Below are 17,334 nucleotides of genomic sequence, written 5' to 3'. Positions count from 1 at the left end.
CTGATCAATCTTAAAGCCATGAGTTTTTGTTTTTTTTTTTTTTGAGATACTACAAATTTAATCAAAAAATTAATGTTGTGATCGTTGGGGAATCCATGGGTCACGCAGACACTCCCAACAGAGGTATCTATAGACATACTTGAATGAATCTTCACATAGATCCGATCAAATCTAAATCAGGCAACAAAATCCCACCATTCAATGATTCAAACCATTAGATATAATCTACCACATTTAACCATTTATATATAAAAATTATATAATTTAAAAACTCCTATATCAAATGATAAAAGATTGAACAATTTAAATAATATAAAATAATACAAAGCTCTTTTTGATCGAGGCTGAGGATCTCCAAATCACATGATTCTCCAGCGGACTTTTGCCAACCTGGATGGAAGCCATCACCACCCAAGCAGTAAAAACTCTTTAACCTTAATAGCAAAAATCTATATCCACTTATTTGAACCACAATTGACAGCTCTCACAGCATACTCGGCAGAGTCAAAAAAATTAGCAAAAAGTTCATGTTTGCGGCCCAGTCCACCAGTTTGCTGGCTTCTATAGAAGTACGCACAATTGTCCAGATTTATGATTCAACCCAAGGGAGCCTAGGAGTCCCATGGACGCGCACATCCTCCAAGGGGCTTGCTCACTCCATCTCATGATATTGGTGAGAGTAAGGGACTCACTTCATGACGATTCTGTCTAGCCCCAGCTCTACCATCAGTCAAAGTTTACCTGAATCCAATACCAGTTTTCAAAATCATGGAATACCAAGATATCATCTAGTTTACCAAAGTGAGATCCCCCTCTTCAGTAGAAAATCAAAACATTGACCAATATATCCTGCAGATCAACTTGACATTTTCTCATATGATGGAAAAAATCCATAAATACAAATACGGATCGCATTATTATATTTGAAAAAGAAGGTGTCATATATGCTTACTGAAGAGGATCGCACATATTTATTGGAAAAGATGCTACATTGGTAAGCTTCTGTTCGTGAAGGTTGTCTTTTAGATTTTAAGTTATTAAGCACATAATATAATACGAGAAAGGAGTGCCAAATATTTCACAAGTTCACATAAAGCAAGAAAATACCATTCAAAGGTGCCCTTAAGTCAAAACACCATGATTTTTTTTCCCATCACTGCAGGTAGATAAAATTCCCAGGCTTCATGACAAAGTTTGAACTAGATCTTCAACAGAAAACTTCAACCTTGGGAGGGAACCCAAGCATACAAAAAACCAAAAGAAATGGTGTTCTAAAAGCTTCCTCTAGAATTTCATGCATGCTCTGAAAGAGAATGATAATAGAGGATTCGGACCCGCCATTCATCACCTCACATGGGATGTTAAAGAACCCATTGATATTGAGAAAGACCGAAAGTCTATTTTTTCCTCTGCTAACTCTGATGATCAAGTCGGATGAAAGGATGTACAAGTACACTGTCAAAACCCTCTAATCAGGACAAACTCCTAGTAGGCAAGTTCCAGCCCAATGGTCAAACTAAAAATGTTTTGTATCATCTCATGGCACAAAACTTGCTATTCAAAAGACTTCTCCAACTTACACATATCTAATACCTTCCAAAGAAGAAAAAAAGACATGATACTTATAGTTTCCTTTATGTCTCCAAACCGCATCTGTCTCAGCCTCTCAAACTCATATAACCACTATCTTCCATAAATAATCTTTTCCTGAAAAAATAAAATAAAAAAGGGACATCTGTTTTGCTCAAGCAAATCTTATTCATGTCCTCTTTAATCCCTTTGAATGTCAGTTCTGAGATGGTTCCCCAGATTTCCCTTTGTATATCTGCTTTGGAAACAACTGCATCAAGAAGTTCAACGTTTAAACATGATAGGGATCAAAAAGGGAGGGCATGACTGCCGCATCTTCAACAAAGATATCTCTTCGGTACATAATATGCATTTTAGCAACCTTTTTATTGCCATTCCTGAATAAACATGATGAGCAAGGGGCTTCTAGTGGCTGCAAAAAACCAAAAAAGGATATTATCTGTTGGACTTCTTCACCATTGTTGCCATTAGACAGTTTCCAGGAATCACTTGAACCTCGAAACATCTATTTCTGTTAAGACCTAAAGCAGCCTCAAATTAATGAAATACGTTCATGTTCAGAATAAAAGTATTTTTCGTAATCGGAAAGAAAGTGAATGCAATTTGCAAATTGAAAGTAAAAAATCACAAAGAAAATCCAATGAAGGTTCCTTTTAACCAATCAAGGTCAAGTACTATTAGTATGAATCCATAATTTAGCTTAGTGAAGTATGTAAGTAAAAACAAAATGAGGATCAGGTACACAAAAGGTGTAGAAGTCATACTATTCAGGGAAAAATGATGGAGAACTAACTTTGATGGTATGGGCTTGTAAAATGAGAATTTGAAAAGGCTCCAGTAAGGAGAAGTGCTTGAATTTTTCACTTGATCCTGTGTTGAATGATATAGGAAGAGCAGATATTATAATTCAATTTGCTTTGGGTTCATGAGTACCAAAACCTATTGAATCTTGGTTTCTATATCTGCTTTAAAATGTATCCATCATGATCAATATTGGGGAACCCAGTTCACTTTGTATTGTCCATCATACAAGCTCTCAAAGCAAATGTAAGAACCATCCTTTTTTTATAGATAGACAGATTGACTCAATCAAGGTTCGCTGTCTCGGTACAGAAACCCGTACCGGTGCTATTACTGACACAGTATAGGTACATTTTTTTTTTTTTGTGTACCAAATACCGATATGCTATCCATACTGGATATCAGTACCGAATCGGTACGGTATGGTACGTTCTGTACCATCTGGTTCGGGCCAATACGGCATACCATAGACTCAATAATCAATACTCTTTCTTTTATCAATTCTATAAGAGCGAGAATCTTTCTGAATTAGCATTACATCCAGATGCATCTCTCTTCTTCGCACTGAGGAATATAGCAATTTTTCTTGGAATGTCTAAGCAGGAGACATGTACCTTGATATTCATCCTTAATTTACATTTTTTTATCAATTCCGAAAGAGATAGATCTTTCAGAATTAAGCAGTACATTCAGATGCATCTCTCTTCTTCATATCAAGGATATAGCATTTTTTTTTTGAATTATCAGTCTAAGTAGGAGACAATGCACCTTGATATTTTTCCTCATTATCTTAATTTTTTTATCAAATTCGGTAAGAGCTAGATCTTTGTGAATTAGCATTACATTTAGATGCATGGCTCCTCTTTACATCGAGGAATCTAGCGATTTTCCTTGGATTGATCAATCTTAAGTAGAAAGACAATATACCTTGATATTATTCATCATTAATTTAATATTATAGATCACGAGCCACTAGTAATATGTGACCTCAACTCAAGCAAAATAAAAGAAAGGAAGAGCAGGGGCTTACGTTGCATCATTCTTCCCACTCCCTAATCAACCGATCGAGCACCTCCACGGCACCACCAAATCCATTTCCCTCCTCCTCAATGCACTTCAAAGCAGCATCCAGCTCCCCGGGCCTCATCGATCCGAGCCTCATGCAGCATTCCTCGATACACCGCCTCCCTCAAATCGGTCCCCGGCGAGACCCCATCCCCCACCATCTCCTTGACCGCCCGCAGAGCATCCCACCATCCTCCCGAGCCTACAAAACCCTCCGATCGCAATCGGTAGACCTCGGGATCCCGGACGGCAGGGGGAGTCGGGCCGGCAGAGCCAAGCGAACACCTTGGCGGCCTCCTTGGGGCGGCGCTTCTCGAAGAGGCGGAGAGGAGAGGGGGAGCAGAAGGGAAGGGGGGAGGGGCGTCGGGGGTGGTGCTTGAGGGCGGTGAGGAGGGCCATGGAGGGCGTGAGGTCGGGGTGGGAGGCGAGGCGGTCGGCGAGGGCGGAGGCGGGGAGGGCGGCGAGGGGAGGGCCGGCGAGGAGGCAGGCGTCGAGGAGGCGGACGGCGTCGGCGTGGCGGCCGGCGTCGCAGAGGGCGGGGGACGAGCCGGGTGGACCTCGGCGAGCTCCTCCTCGGTGAGGGAAGCCGAGGGCTTCGGCAGAGGAGGAGAGGAAGCGATGGAGAGGTAGAAGGGGAGGGTTTGGAGAAAGGGGGTCGGAGGAAGAAGGGAGGCGCCAACGCTCTTCTCATTTTTTATTTCTTTGATTTCAAGGAGTGGGAGTGGAGCTGAGTCAGCTGACGAATGAATGGACTTTCAATTGGTTGGGGCGAGGATCATGGCAACCATTGGGGCAATACCCCAGGGAAGCTTATGGTGAGCCGCAAATGAGACTATCCCGTCAGTGCTATTCACCTTCCCTGTAGATTTGAGTGAAGAAATTTTTTATCTATCATATATTCGACTCGATCTACGTAATCTAACCCAATTTGATTGCCACCTTTACCAATTGGCCAAGAGAAAAAAAAAAAAAAAAAAGAATCTCCACGTAATCCTATTTGTTTGGATATGAATTGAATCATTAGAGATTTCAGATTTCTTTGCATTAAGTGGAGGCTTCAGCTTAGCTATTGCCTTGCAGCATCATTTTACCCCAAAAAATAAAGAATATGCTTTAAGTCTCTATTTTATGTGTATTGTCTGAGTTGATCCCCATGCAAATGAATTTAGGGGAGAAAAAAAAGGCCTGGAAAATGATTGATGGCAAACTATGGTATTTACTCAAATGCACTAGTGTCTGTAGGTTTGTCCTTAACATGGCTAACACAAGAGATTTCCATAGTAATCATATTTGGAGTCACCCAAATGCAAATTTCTCTAAATTACTGATCTCTAGCTGAAGAGCAAGTATCCCTTTAATTTATTAATATTCACCTCTATGCTGCAGATGAGGAATCTTCTGCAAACAGGTTACATAATGTAGCTATGGTTAAGAGCTAGGACTCAAATCATAAGCTTCCTATATTGCTATCTTTCTACCTTTCTTTGGTGGATGATTAGCCACAAGCTAGACAGCAAATAGATAAGAGATGCTCGTTTCTGACATTCCATGGCTTTCTTAGTATGTTTGATCATTACGAAAACTGCTCGAAGTTTTTAAAAAAATTTGAGATCAAACTGCAACAATATCTCATTTATGCTTATAGACAATTTGAATGCATACAATGGAGTGAACCAGCAAGTCACAACAATTTATCAACTGGGTTAATGGCATTAAGGGAACAGTGCAACAACAGTCTGTGACGAAGCGTGGAAACAACAAATTCATGACATCAACTATATAAAGATATTGAAGTCGAAACCTTGTATAATTTGACTTCGTGACGATCTATTCAGAATTAAAGACATGGTGATGCAAAAAGTTCGGCATAACAAGGGCCGCTAGGTTGTCACTAAATCCAAGTTGCTTGTACAGAGGTTTGTTGATCTTTCAAAATTTCCAATGTTCCCCACCAAAACAGGCAATGACTTTCGCAAGCAAACCAAAAGAAGACAACACAATGGATGTTCAAGCTGTCCCAGCCTCCTTCCGTTTCCGGCCCCACCTTGGTGTGGTCTCAATAAGCTGATGAGGAACAAGCTGCCTCTCCTGCCTTGTCAACTTCTTGAAGTTGCTGACCCTCAGCTTAGCGATCTTTGCCTCCTCTTCAGGAGTGATCTCCCTCACCACCACTGTCAGCCGGCATTTGGGTCTCACCATGATCCCGCTCCTCCCTTTGGCATGGTATGACAGCCTCTTCAGATAAACCCCTTTTCCAACAAAGGCTTCATCTATAGGAAGGAAAAGGAAATTACAAAATAAAATTTTAATTGAAAGGCCCGTAGCTTTCCATTTTGGCTACTCTAATAGAAATTGAGCATTGACTTACCAACAATGAGACGATCAGGGTCCAATCCATGATTATGCGCTGCATTGGCACGGGCTGAGTGGATTACCTGCAGGGGTTTAGATGGATAATTATAACATGAAAAGAGTAAATTCCAAGTACTAGCTAAGATATCGTATGCTTTCCCAGTTCAGTGGGAGAAACAAAATACTGTCATAAATACTATAGAAATTTGAGTCAAAATTTTTCATGAATCACATGTTATGCAAGTACAAAGCACCTGATAGACTGTCTTTGCAGCTCTTTTTACAGTTACTTGCAGCTGCAAAAGGGCATCTTCGACCTGCATTCCACGAACCAGTCTGGCCACCAGATTGACCTTCTTGGGACTCTGATACCACCATGCATAAAAATATATTTACAGATGGGAATACATAGAACATCAATTTCCGAGGGAAGAACAGGATAGGCATGTAATCTCAACCTATAGAACTCACGACCATCTCACTACTGTCTAATGATCTACAAGAAAACTTCACCTTTTAATATAAACATGCATCAAGAAAGAATCGGAAAGTAACAAACTGGCTGTACAAGCAGGTTCAAAATGATCTTATACTGGCTGCTTTACAGCAGCCTCCTGAGTCGATGGCAACACTAAATGATTGATGCCAAATTCCTGACCAAGGCAGCTCTGGGGAAAAGAGGAACCTACCAAGAAACCTAGGAGGCCAACTGGCAAGTACGAATGCCTACCTTATTGGTTCTATAATTTAAGATCATGCAACCATGAGACTGGCTTTCTAAGGTTCCCCTAAACTGGAAATTGTCTAGATCTTTTTCCCTCAAAAGCAAGGTCTTATGTAGGAAAGGACATCTTACAGTTGAGGTGCAAATTACAAACTGATGAGACGACTAAAACACAACTCCCAATGAACAAGTTCCAAGAAATCTACAACAAAAATGATACATGACAACAATTGATATCATCCAAAACTGCGGCCATAGAATAGGACTTGACATGGTGCATATCAAGGCATGCATAGTGAGACAAGCAATTGATGTTACGCAAAACTACAGCATAAAATAGGAACTAATATGGCATGCATCAATACTCAACATTTAAAGGGTGTTATATAATGACAATTCAAAACAACTGGCTTCTAAAAACAGTTATCCTTTATGTACAGCCCTGAAATAACTCTAAGTTAGCCTCCTGCTTCAATGAGTAAGCTATACATGACTGAGTAAAAATCATATTGCTATATAATCCTTTCAGAACGGTTATTCCTAACCGTTAACATAATCTAAGGAATTATGCTAACTGTTCTGACAGTATGAAAAGGGTTAATATTGGAAGCAAAAAGTAACATCTATTACTAACCATTAACATGAGTTAACGGTTATTAACTTATGCTAATGAGTATCACAAAATATTCTAAATTAAGCCAAATAATTGCCTTAACCACCATTATTGTTCTAGTGAAACTATATGATTACAAACGAGTCCTTTAAAAGAAGCAGTGGTTCAATTAGATGTTACTTTTTGCTTCCAATATTACATACTGTCAGAGAGGTTAGTATAATTCCTTAGATTATGTTAACGGTTTGTAATAGCCGTTCTAAAGAATAATGCCCCTAATATGACACATTCTATCCAATATTAACTTATGACAATACTTTTTGCTTGCCATAATATGCTTCTAATGCATAGTCTCCTTGTATTGCTTTTTTTTAAACTAGATGTTACTGTGCTTTGAGTACGATTTCATCCTACATAATACATTTCTTTTCAGAGAAGATTCCACCCCGAATAATTGAGGTGATGCATACCCACACTGTTTAGTGGACCAATATAAGTAACATTTAATTGAACCATTGCTCCTTTTAAAGGACTCGTTTGTAATCATATAGTTTTCACTAGAAAAATAATGGTGGTTAAGGCAATTGCTCAGCCCCAAGCATTAATTTGTATCTATTTAAGTCCTCTAAAGGACTTAGATACAAATAGATAATGTGACCTTTTGGCATCTCACTTTCTTAAAGGACCGTGGTAGCAAATACTTAAATCCACAGTATTTCTTTGAAACATTTGAAGGACCGTGGTAGCAAATACTTAAATCCACAGTAGACTAGTTTGGACCAAGGTTTGAAAGAAATGCTGTTTCCAGACTATGCAACCTTTTGGAGGCCTCTCACTTTGTTATCCCTCAATGTATATGTAATGCGAAAATGTGGACAGGTTCTGCATTCGAGATGTTGTCAGAAACTCCGAAGTACTCTGCATGAGGTTGATTTTAAATCCCAGTGATTTGAATTCGTATAGAGTCCCAACTCCATAGTGATTTGTATTAAATACATACAAATTAATGCTTGGGGCTGAGCAATTGCCTTAACCACCATTATTTTTCTAGTGAAAACTATATGATTACAAATGAGTCTTTTAAAAGAAAAAGTAGTTCAAGTAGATGTTACTTTTATTGGTCCACTAAACAGTGTGGGTATACATTGCCCCTATTATTCAGGGTGGAATCTTCTCTGAAAAGAAATGTACTATATAGGGCGAAATCGTACTCAAAAGCACAGTAACGGCTAGTTTAAAAAAAAACAACACAAGGAGACTGTATTAGAAGCATATTATGGCAAGCAAAAAGTATTTTGTCATAAGTTAATATTGGATAGTATGTGTCATATTAGGGGCATTATTCTTTAGAATGGCTATTACTAACCGTTAACATAATCTAAGGAATATACTAACCATTCTAACAGTATGGAAAGGGTTAATATTGGAAGCAAAAAGTAACATTTCATTGAACCACTACTCCTTTCAAAGGACTCATTCAACAATCTGCTAGCATGAAAACCACGAGAGAGAGAGAGAGAGAGAGAGAGAGAGAGAGAGAGAGAGAGAGAGAGAGAGAGAGAGAGAGAACAGGGTAAAAGGTGAAGATCAGGCTGAAGAAAGTGAAAGAGAGTGATTATTTGGTCCTATCTTTGAAAAATAACTTGGAACACAAAACTTTATGTTACGAAAATTGTCTATAGCTTACAACTTTAAAGACCACCGAAAACTCTAATGGTAAAGCATTATACTTGCAAATACTAAGAAGACGGGGAAGAAAGAAGACGAAAGATATGATGAGACAGAAAGGGAAGAAATGGAAGAAGAGGAGAAATACCATGATAATAGTAAAGAAGCCTACAGATTTTGAGTGGGCGTGGTTTTTAACAAGTCTTATGTTAGGGCTACTTTAGGTTATGCAAGCTTTGATAGGAACTCTTCTGATTGAGAATGCTTTCTAGGTCATATGAGTAGAGCATTCAAATGATTAGTTTAAAAAGCTGGAATTCAAATTAAAGAGTAATTTTAGAATTTTTGCTTCAACTAAAATCTGGTCTTAAGGTGCTGCCTCCCATAAAATAAAAAAATAATAAAAAAAGAACTTATTGCTACAAACCCTTCCATCTTAGACCCTAAAACTTTGATACCGTAACCTTCTTAACCATCCTAAAGCCCTAAAATCTCAAGAAATATTCAGTTTTCTTTCCAAGTTAGAGCAAATCAAGAAGAATTCTATCTAATATATGAGTGGGTGTGGGTGACACACGCAGAGATAGATAGATGGACAGAGAGATGAAGTCTCACTGTTTCAAAAGCCTAAAAAGCATGATCCACCCCCAGATTACATCTGAAACCATCAATAATAGTTTTCAAAGCAACCCTTGCTATTCAAAGTATAATTCCAATTTTGGTGATTATTATAAGCATCATCATGAGAGCATCTTAAGGGTGCAAGCGATCATCCATTGTATATGACTGAGCAAAAATTTCGTACAAGAGCACAATTTATTTTTAAATATTTTTACTGCATTCATCAGGATTCTAACAATATGCTGTTAAGACGATGTCCACTAAATATGGAACTGATCTTTAACAGGCAACGAAAATCGTTCCACCACAACATGGAGAGGAACAAAAAACATGCAAAAGATCAAAGAGTTAAAATAATTTTATTCAACAATTAATGGAACGAGAGAAGGAATTATATTGTTAATATGAGGATATTCCTACTAGATCCTCATCAATTTGACAGGCATTTACTTTATATGTTATACACAATGAAGTGAAAACAAATAATCTCAGTTGGATAGTTGAAAATATCAACAATTGTGTAAATCATAGGGTACCCTTTCAAAATTTTGGATGCTCAAGCTTTTGCAGTACAAAGACCTAAGTTGTTTACTGCACCCAAGTAATGTATTAAATTCGATCTTGGCCAAGTTTGTATCCTAAGATTGACTTATTCCTTGCAATCAAGTAATGATTTCCACTCCAAACTTTACTCATGGACACGAAAAGAAATGGCCAGAACACCATTAAGAACATCTAGAATCTAAAGAGACTTTATGTCTTTTCTTCACACTTGTATATGAAAGCTGTTAATTCTAACCTAGCAATTACTGATAATTTTATCAAATTTTATTTACTTAAATAATATGTTTAGCTCATTATTCATTATATGCATACATCAATACCTATTTGCACATACATAGATCAGATATAGATGTGTCCACATGACCGATTTAGAGGATTCACATATTGGATTCTTCTAGACACTTGAACATTTGACACCCATGTCACAAGTCCAAGTAACATTGCCCAAGAGCAGTTTTAGGGGTTTTTAGTGTTTATTTTTCAAGAGTTGTGCAATTTAACACTAATGGACTTTTTGGCCTGGAGAAAAAAAGATTTAATTGCTGCATTCTAACTTGACTTTACATCACTTTGATTTGAAACAAAGTATGATGCATTTGAGGTTCATTACTTGTGCCAATTATCCTAATTAATTGTTTGTACTATAATTATGTCGCTTTGAGGTTGAAGAAAATGTCAGATGATGCAATCTCTTTCAGTTGAAGAACTAATATCATAGGTTGATGTGTCTTGGCTTGTATTATAATTTCATGTCAATGCATCAGAAACCATCAAGAAAGGGGGTTGGGAGTATTACACGTGTTTGATCAAGTACAAGTACAAATGGTCCTCACACTTGTAGCCTGCAGGGATATGATCGATGGACAGTTGTATTGCTTGAGTTCGCTTTTCTTGCTTAAGATGTGGATTGGTGAGATGGTATGAAGTGTCAAGGAGTGTCATGAAATGTCCCAAGTGTCCAAGTTTGTAACACGTCAAAATCCAAAATTTGGAGTGTCCGGGCAACACTGCTCTTGGGTGGTAAGAAAGTTAGGTCCCATCCTCTCTAAAAGTAGATACAAAGCCAAGGCCTCATGTAGATGCTCTAACTAAAACAAGTTAAAGTAGCATACTGCAAATTCCATGCTTTCAGCAATAAATGGCTAAGGGATCATGATGAGAGTGGATAAGACCAAATTCAATGTTATGTTAGCACTGATTGCACCTGTCTGATATCCTTCTTAACAGCCTGTACCCTCAAGGGTTTAGAAGCCACAGTCTTTTTTTCTGTTTTCCCACCATCTCCCATGACTGGTGTCAGAGGGGAGGAAATAGGCACCATGTTTGCATATACTTCTGCCAACAAATTCCTTGAACTGAATATTCCCTGCAAAAGCAGAACATGAGGCCAAACTTACAGGATTAATAATTATATTCCACAAAAAAATGATTTCTGAAAATGAATGAGGGCACAATTACTGAGAGCGCCTGGCAAGGCAACTGAATCGCAGGAAGAAAATAAAATCAAACGCACTTTATGCGATATGCAGGATTCTATGATAGCAGTACCATCATAAGAAGGAGACACAAAGGAAAAAGACCAACATTGCCATTGCAGATTAGTATGAAAAAGGCATAAGCAATGAGTCTGTACTCAAAATTAGGAAACATCAGGTATCATGGCTGATCTGCTAATGCATCCAAAGAGATGATGCACAAACTGAATAAATCCAACATGGTTCTTGACTCTAAGTTAGAGTGGAAGGGCCATAACCCATGAGCCATCCTCGAAATCAAGAAACATGCAGTGTAATTTATAATGCCTCTAAAGAGACGATTGTGCAGACTGAAGGAAACCTATGCATAAGTAGGAAAGCATATTTGTATAATAATTAAACACCCAAAATGTCAAAATGCCTGTGCAAAAATTTTATGGTGTTCACTGGACGTGACAGATGAAAAATAACCAGGTCTTCTATTTGCCAATACCCATGTATATGCATCAAACTACCCCAACTATTTGGAAAATGAAAGCAGCACGTGAATTGTTTTGCACAAAGAGTAATTAAAGGTGTAGGACAATTACTGAGTGTTGCAGGTATTGATAGAAAGGTGTGGTTCTTCTGGTAGAACGATCAGATAATCTCCACGGATGTTTACAGTGGCCTGCAATGATTTTGTATGTCATTTTTGGTAGAATTAATTCTCGTCAGAATGGAATGCATCAAACAGAAAGTAGCTGCACTAAGAAACTAATTTTAAAAGCAGATAAAAAAATAAAATAGGAAACAGAACAATACTATAAAAAATCCTAAAAAGTACATCAGGCTAGTTGAAGAAAGTGTAGAGCTATGCATCAGTGTGTCGGTGCATGACAGAAAGATGTAGATAGATAGGAAAATGCATACATCTGAGACTAACTACTAGAACAGTGACTTAAATGTGGAAAGTAAAATGGGCCATACCTAGATACTGCTAAAAGTGAATGAAAATTTGTCAGATTAAGAAAAATGCTGCCCTCAATGTTAATGCTCCAGACTTCAGAACTGAGAGGTTCTTAGAAAGTTGAAATTGGCTGTCACAAACTCACAGTCTACCAAGGTTAATATATGTATTACTCCAGACTTTACTTAAAGCTTCACCCTTAGGATGTGCAATGGCAAAAATTACACTAACAAAATCATTTTCTATAGCAGGTAGCTTTGAAGACACCTTCTTTTACTAATATTTCTTGAAAAAGAACAAAAAATGACAGGTCAAAATCATTCTAATATAAATTTTAGGAGTACAGCATGAAAAGAGATGATTTATCAGTCAAGGTCAGAGGTCCGAAGCATTTTGTATATTGCAGCATAATTTGCTTGGTTAAAAGTTAGCTTGAATTTCTAACCAAAAAAAGTTAGTTCAAATTATGATAAATTATAATCATAACCATCAAATATTGTCTTTGAACCTATAAAATAAAGAAAGTTGTAAAGAGCAGTTAAAATATAATGCTATGCAGAATATTGAACATTACCTGGTAATGGAGAAGGCTTTGGACAGGTGCTATATGGAAAGGCACATGATCCACGATTTTGCTCCACCCTGGTGGCAGCATGGCGAAGGACAGAGCGCAGATACCTTTGCCATCCCACCATGACTACAAAACCTGGGCAGATTTGTCCAATCAATTTTCTATAAGATTTGCTCGCTCAATTGTAACAGTATACAAGATACAAGAAAAGAACCAATTGTAGCAGCCTATTTCACATGTATCTTAATACCAAACCTGTATTTGAAAACAATCACATGTTCATCCCCCAAAGACATCATATGACTTTAGGAGATCACATTGGATGTTAATATTCAAAATAAGATCAAATATGATCATTCAAACACTTTGGAGACTACAAATGCTGGAATGTGAAGGGCATATTGCTTTTACTACATAGCCATCCATACCTAAGCCCTCAAGATAGTAATAGCATTAATAAGCATGCATAATTTTCATAAGTTATTTGTACTTTATGGTGGTGATGCAACTTTATACTTCAAATAATTCACAACACGACATTATACATCAAATTCAAAAACCTGTTACCTCAACAGGTAAAAATAAAATGCATTCGGATTTGTGTAAACCAAAGTTACTTGTTTTAGTGGTAGCAGTAGATCTGTTAAGATTCATTCACAAAAAGACAACATCTTATGGGGGGGGGAAATCAAAAACTCATTCCCAAACATTAAAACATCACTAAGAATGCATTTAAATTTGCATAACTAAAGGTGTTTTACATGAACTCGTTCACATGAGAAAATCCTTTAAGAAATCAATCCAATCGATGCTGATATCTTACTGAAATTACTTCGAAATTTTCACAAACTAAAGCAACTGAGTCGACAGTCGCAGCCCAAAGCACCTCGAGATGTCATAAGCTCCTCCCTCCCTCTACATCATTACAAGTGCCAGGAAAAAGAAAATGTAAAGCTGCTATCTTTATGAGTCCAATATACCGGATCATTTTTCCACCAACAACCTCAACAGAGGATACTTCGATCTCAAAATCCCAAAAGAAAACAAGGAGAAGGAGAAAAACTATATAAAAAAAAAAAAATGTGTGCGCGTGACCCCGGCAAGGAGACAGAAAGATAAGGAGAGAGAGGGGGGGAGAGAGAGAGAGAGAGAGAACCACTGGGTGGCGAGCGGATGACGCGCGGCGGCGGTCCCCAGGACGGGCGGCGGCGGGTTTAGAAGACGAGCCAGAGTTCTGTCCTCGGGTTGAGACCTAGGGGCGCGGTCAAGGATGTTGGTATCGCGCCGCTTAGTCCGGGTTAACCCCAACCCAGTCCACCCGAGTCAACCCGTCATTTCGTCGAGTTGCGCCCCTCTCTCAGCTGGGTTGGGCTTTGACCCAAACTGAAGCCCAGTCAATCCTCATACTTGTGGGCCAATAGAAGCCACACTCTTCCAAAAGCCTACGGATATCGTGGAGCAGTGGTCTTCCGCCAGCAACACAATTCCGACCCTGAACCCACTTTATCACTGTAGCTGTCACGCCCCCGGCCCGAGATCGCGAGCCGGGGGTCCGAGCCAACCGTCGCACACCCGTAGGAAACTCTTCCCACGAGCATGCAAGGCATCTTAACCAAATCTCAAAAATGTAACTAAATAATTCAACTGAAATAAAGGCAATCTTATTCCATTGACTGACATAAATTATAAAGTCTCACAGTTCTAAATACACAGCGAAACAATAAAGATAAAACATCAATTTAAATAAAACCTAATATAAGATAACTTGTGCCATAATTCTTTTATTCGCTCTTCCATATTGTAAAACTCCGGATCGAGCTAATTTTTCAAATCTGTAAAAATAGTAAGAAATCGTATAATGAGCTAGACAACCCAGTAAGTAATAAATACTTTAACTAGACAATTCATATAAAAACATAAAATCTAAATACAAATTACGATGAATCAGAATAAAGACATAATCAACTTCTTTTCAAACACAAATCCATTGAAATCCGTATCTTTCAAATATCCATATACATAATCATAAATTTGATTCGAAACAAATCACATTCATCTCAACAGCCTTTAACTACGACCACACTTATACCCTGTGGCTAGGCCAGAAATAGAACCGCACTTATACCCTGCGGAGTGGGCCAGAATACCACATTTATACCCAGTGTGGGGCCAGAATTGCCAATGCATAACCCCCAATTGGCAGGGTCCAAAACACAGTCAGGCTGAGAGTTCCAAATCTGATGCACATCAAAATTCTTTTGTAACATAATAGATATATCATAATCCGATCTAAATATGCATAAATGATACAAGAACAGTAAATATATCCGAAAATATTATTCCAATTCACCTTTCTATTTTTCATTTAAATCATCATCTTGTAAAATTCATAAATCATATATAAATTCATTAACAATTTATTCAATGCAAAAATAATATTATATAAATAAAGAGTCTAGAGAAGGCAGTTCATTACTTACTTCGAACGTGATCCACAATAAATCCAATTAATCTCACAAATTCTTCGCAAAACCTAATATCCAAAAATCATATTTTTCTTTTAAAATTTATCACAATATATATATAACTTAAATTTTTAGCATTCTCCCAGTGCTGACCCTACAGAAGTGTCTAGCACCCCGAGTTTGGGATCGGATTCGGGTTCATACCCGTAAACCACCCTCTCCCTTTATTTATTTATTTATTTTTTCTTTCTTTCTTTCTTTCTTCTTTCTTTTCTTTTCTTTTTCTTTTCTTTTCTTCTTCTTTTCTTTTCTTTTCTTTCCTTCCCTTCTCTTTTCTTTTTCTTCTCTCCTTCTCCAGAACCTTCTCCCGACTTCTTCTCTTTCCCCTCTTTTCTTTCTTCTTCCTTCTTCTTTCTCCCGACTTCTTCTCCTTCCCCCCCTTTCTTTCTTCTCCCGAAGCTTCCTCTCCTTCCTTTTTTTTTTTCATCTTCTTCCCTTCCCCTCTTCTCCCGTGACCATGGAGGGGGAGGTGTGACCCCATGTCGAGGCTCGGGAGGGGGCGGCCTGAGGCCCGTGGCACCGGCTGCGCCTGTGGCTAGCCGGCGGTGCCCGCGGTGGGGACCAGTGGCATCGGCGACACTTGTGGCCGCACACGGGTAAGTCCCCTCTTCCCTCTCTTCTTCTTTCGTTCTTTTTCTTTCTTTTTCTTTTTTTTAATCAAATGGCACAACAAAGAGGTGAAGGTTGAGTTTGGAGTCTACCGGTTCGCGGTGATGCCATGTAGAGGGTTTCACGTAAATTGGAATTGACTAAGCGACGGCTACGGCGTAGGAATCATGAGGTAGTGGGTGATATTTTTAGGAAGTTGGAGGATGTGGAGGCCACGATTGCTGAGCTCCAAAGAAGAGAAGATCAGGTGGGCGTGCTCCCCGAGGCCGATATGGTGAGCCTCCGGGGACTTCTCGCCACTCACCACTCGATCCTGCATCAACATGAGATCTTCTGGAGACAAAAATTCAGAATTCAGTGGGTCAAAGAAGGTGACCGGAACACTAGTTTCTTTCACCGCTCTACGGTTATCAGAAGGCAGAGGAATATGATTCGATCCTTGCAGGATGAGCAGGGCCACCGGGTGGAGGGTGATTCAGCCATCAGTCAGATCCTGCTCGATTTTTTTCGATCTCGTTGGACGGAGGATAGTGGGTCTGATGCAGCCGGCTAGCTCCCGAGGGCTGATTCCCAAATTGATATGACCGAGAACGCTATGTTGGTTCGACCAGTGACGGAGGGGGAGGTGCGTGAGGCGATCTGGGCTCTGGATGAGGATAGGGCTCTTGGTCCAGATGGCTTCCTACCTTTCTTCTTCCGAAGATACTGGGGTATCGTTCGGACTGCAGTGGTGGAAGCAGTCCTGTGTTTTTTCAGTCGAGCAGGGATGCCTGACGACTGGAAGGCCACATTTGTCACGCTTATACCTAAGCGTCAAGATGCGGCTGAGCCGAGCCACTTTAGGCCGATCAGTTTGTGCACAACTTTATACAAAGTTATGGCAAGGATACTGATGGAACGTATGAAGCCCTTCCTCTCTGGCATCATTTGTCAGGAGCAGGGTGCTTTTGTGAGAGGTAGGAGTATTTCCGATAATGTCATGGTGGCCCAAGAGATAATGTGGGATCTTCGACGGGCCTCGAAGCGGCGATGCCTGATGGCTGTCAAGCTGGATATGGAACGAGCTTATGATAAAATCAGGTGGAGCTTTCTTAGGCTAGCTTTGGAGAGTCTGGGGTTCCATGAGACATGGATTGGGTGGGTTCTGGGGTGTGTTCGAGGACCAAGGTTTTCTATCTTGGTCAACGGCTCTCCATCCCCTTTTTTC

At 39.1% G+C, this 17,334-nt stretch overlaps 1 protein-coding gene across 1 annotated transcript; it reads right to left on the bottom strand.

Moving 5' to 3' along the window:
* Nucleotides 1-5,146: 5,146 nt before the first annotated feature.
* LOC108511792 (50S ribosomal protein L22, chloroplastic-like) lies at nt 5,147-14,287 on the bottom strand. The gene is made up of 7 exons (XM_017846132.3): nt 14,150-14,287; nt 12,997-13,128; nt 12,064-12,143; nt 11,203-11,364; nt 6,063-6,173; nt 5,825-5,891; nt 5,147-5,726 (listed from the first exon to the last, which is right to left on the bottom strand). Exons 2-7 carry the CDS (start codon nt 13,115-13,117, stop codon nt 5,464-5,466), a joined length of 804 nt encoding a protein of 267 aa, XP_017701621.1. The 5' UTR covers nt 13,118-13,128; nt 14,150-14,287; the 3' UTR covers nt 5,147-5,463.
* Between the last annotated feature and the right edge of the window lie 3,047 nt (nt 14,288-17,334).

Source organism: Phoenix dactylifera, unplaced genomic scaffold (genome assembly GCF_009389715.1).
Source record: "Phoenix dactylifera cultivar Barhee BC4 unplaced genomic scaffold, palm_55x_up_171113_PBpolish2nd_filt_p 001241F, whole genome shotgun sequence".
In the NCBI taxonomy this organism is placed as follows: Eukaryota; Viridiplantae; Streptophyta; class Magnoliopsida; order Arecales; family Arecaceae; genus Phoenix; species Phoenix dactylifera.
This window is presented reverse-complemented; position numbering and strand designations above follow the sequence as displayed.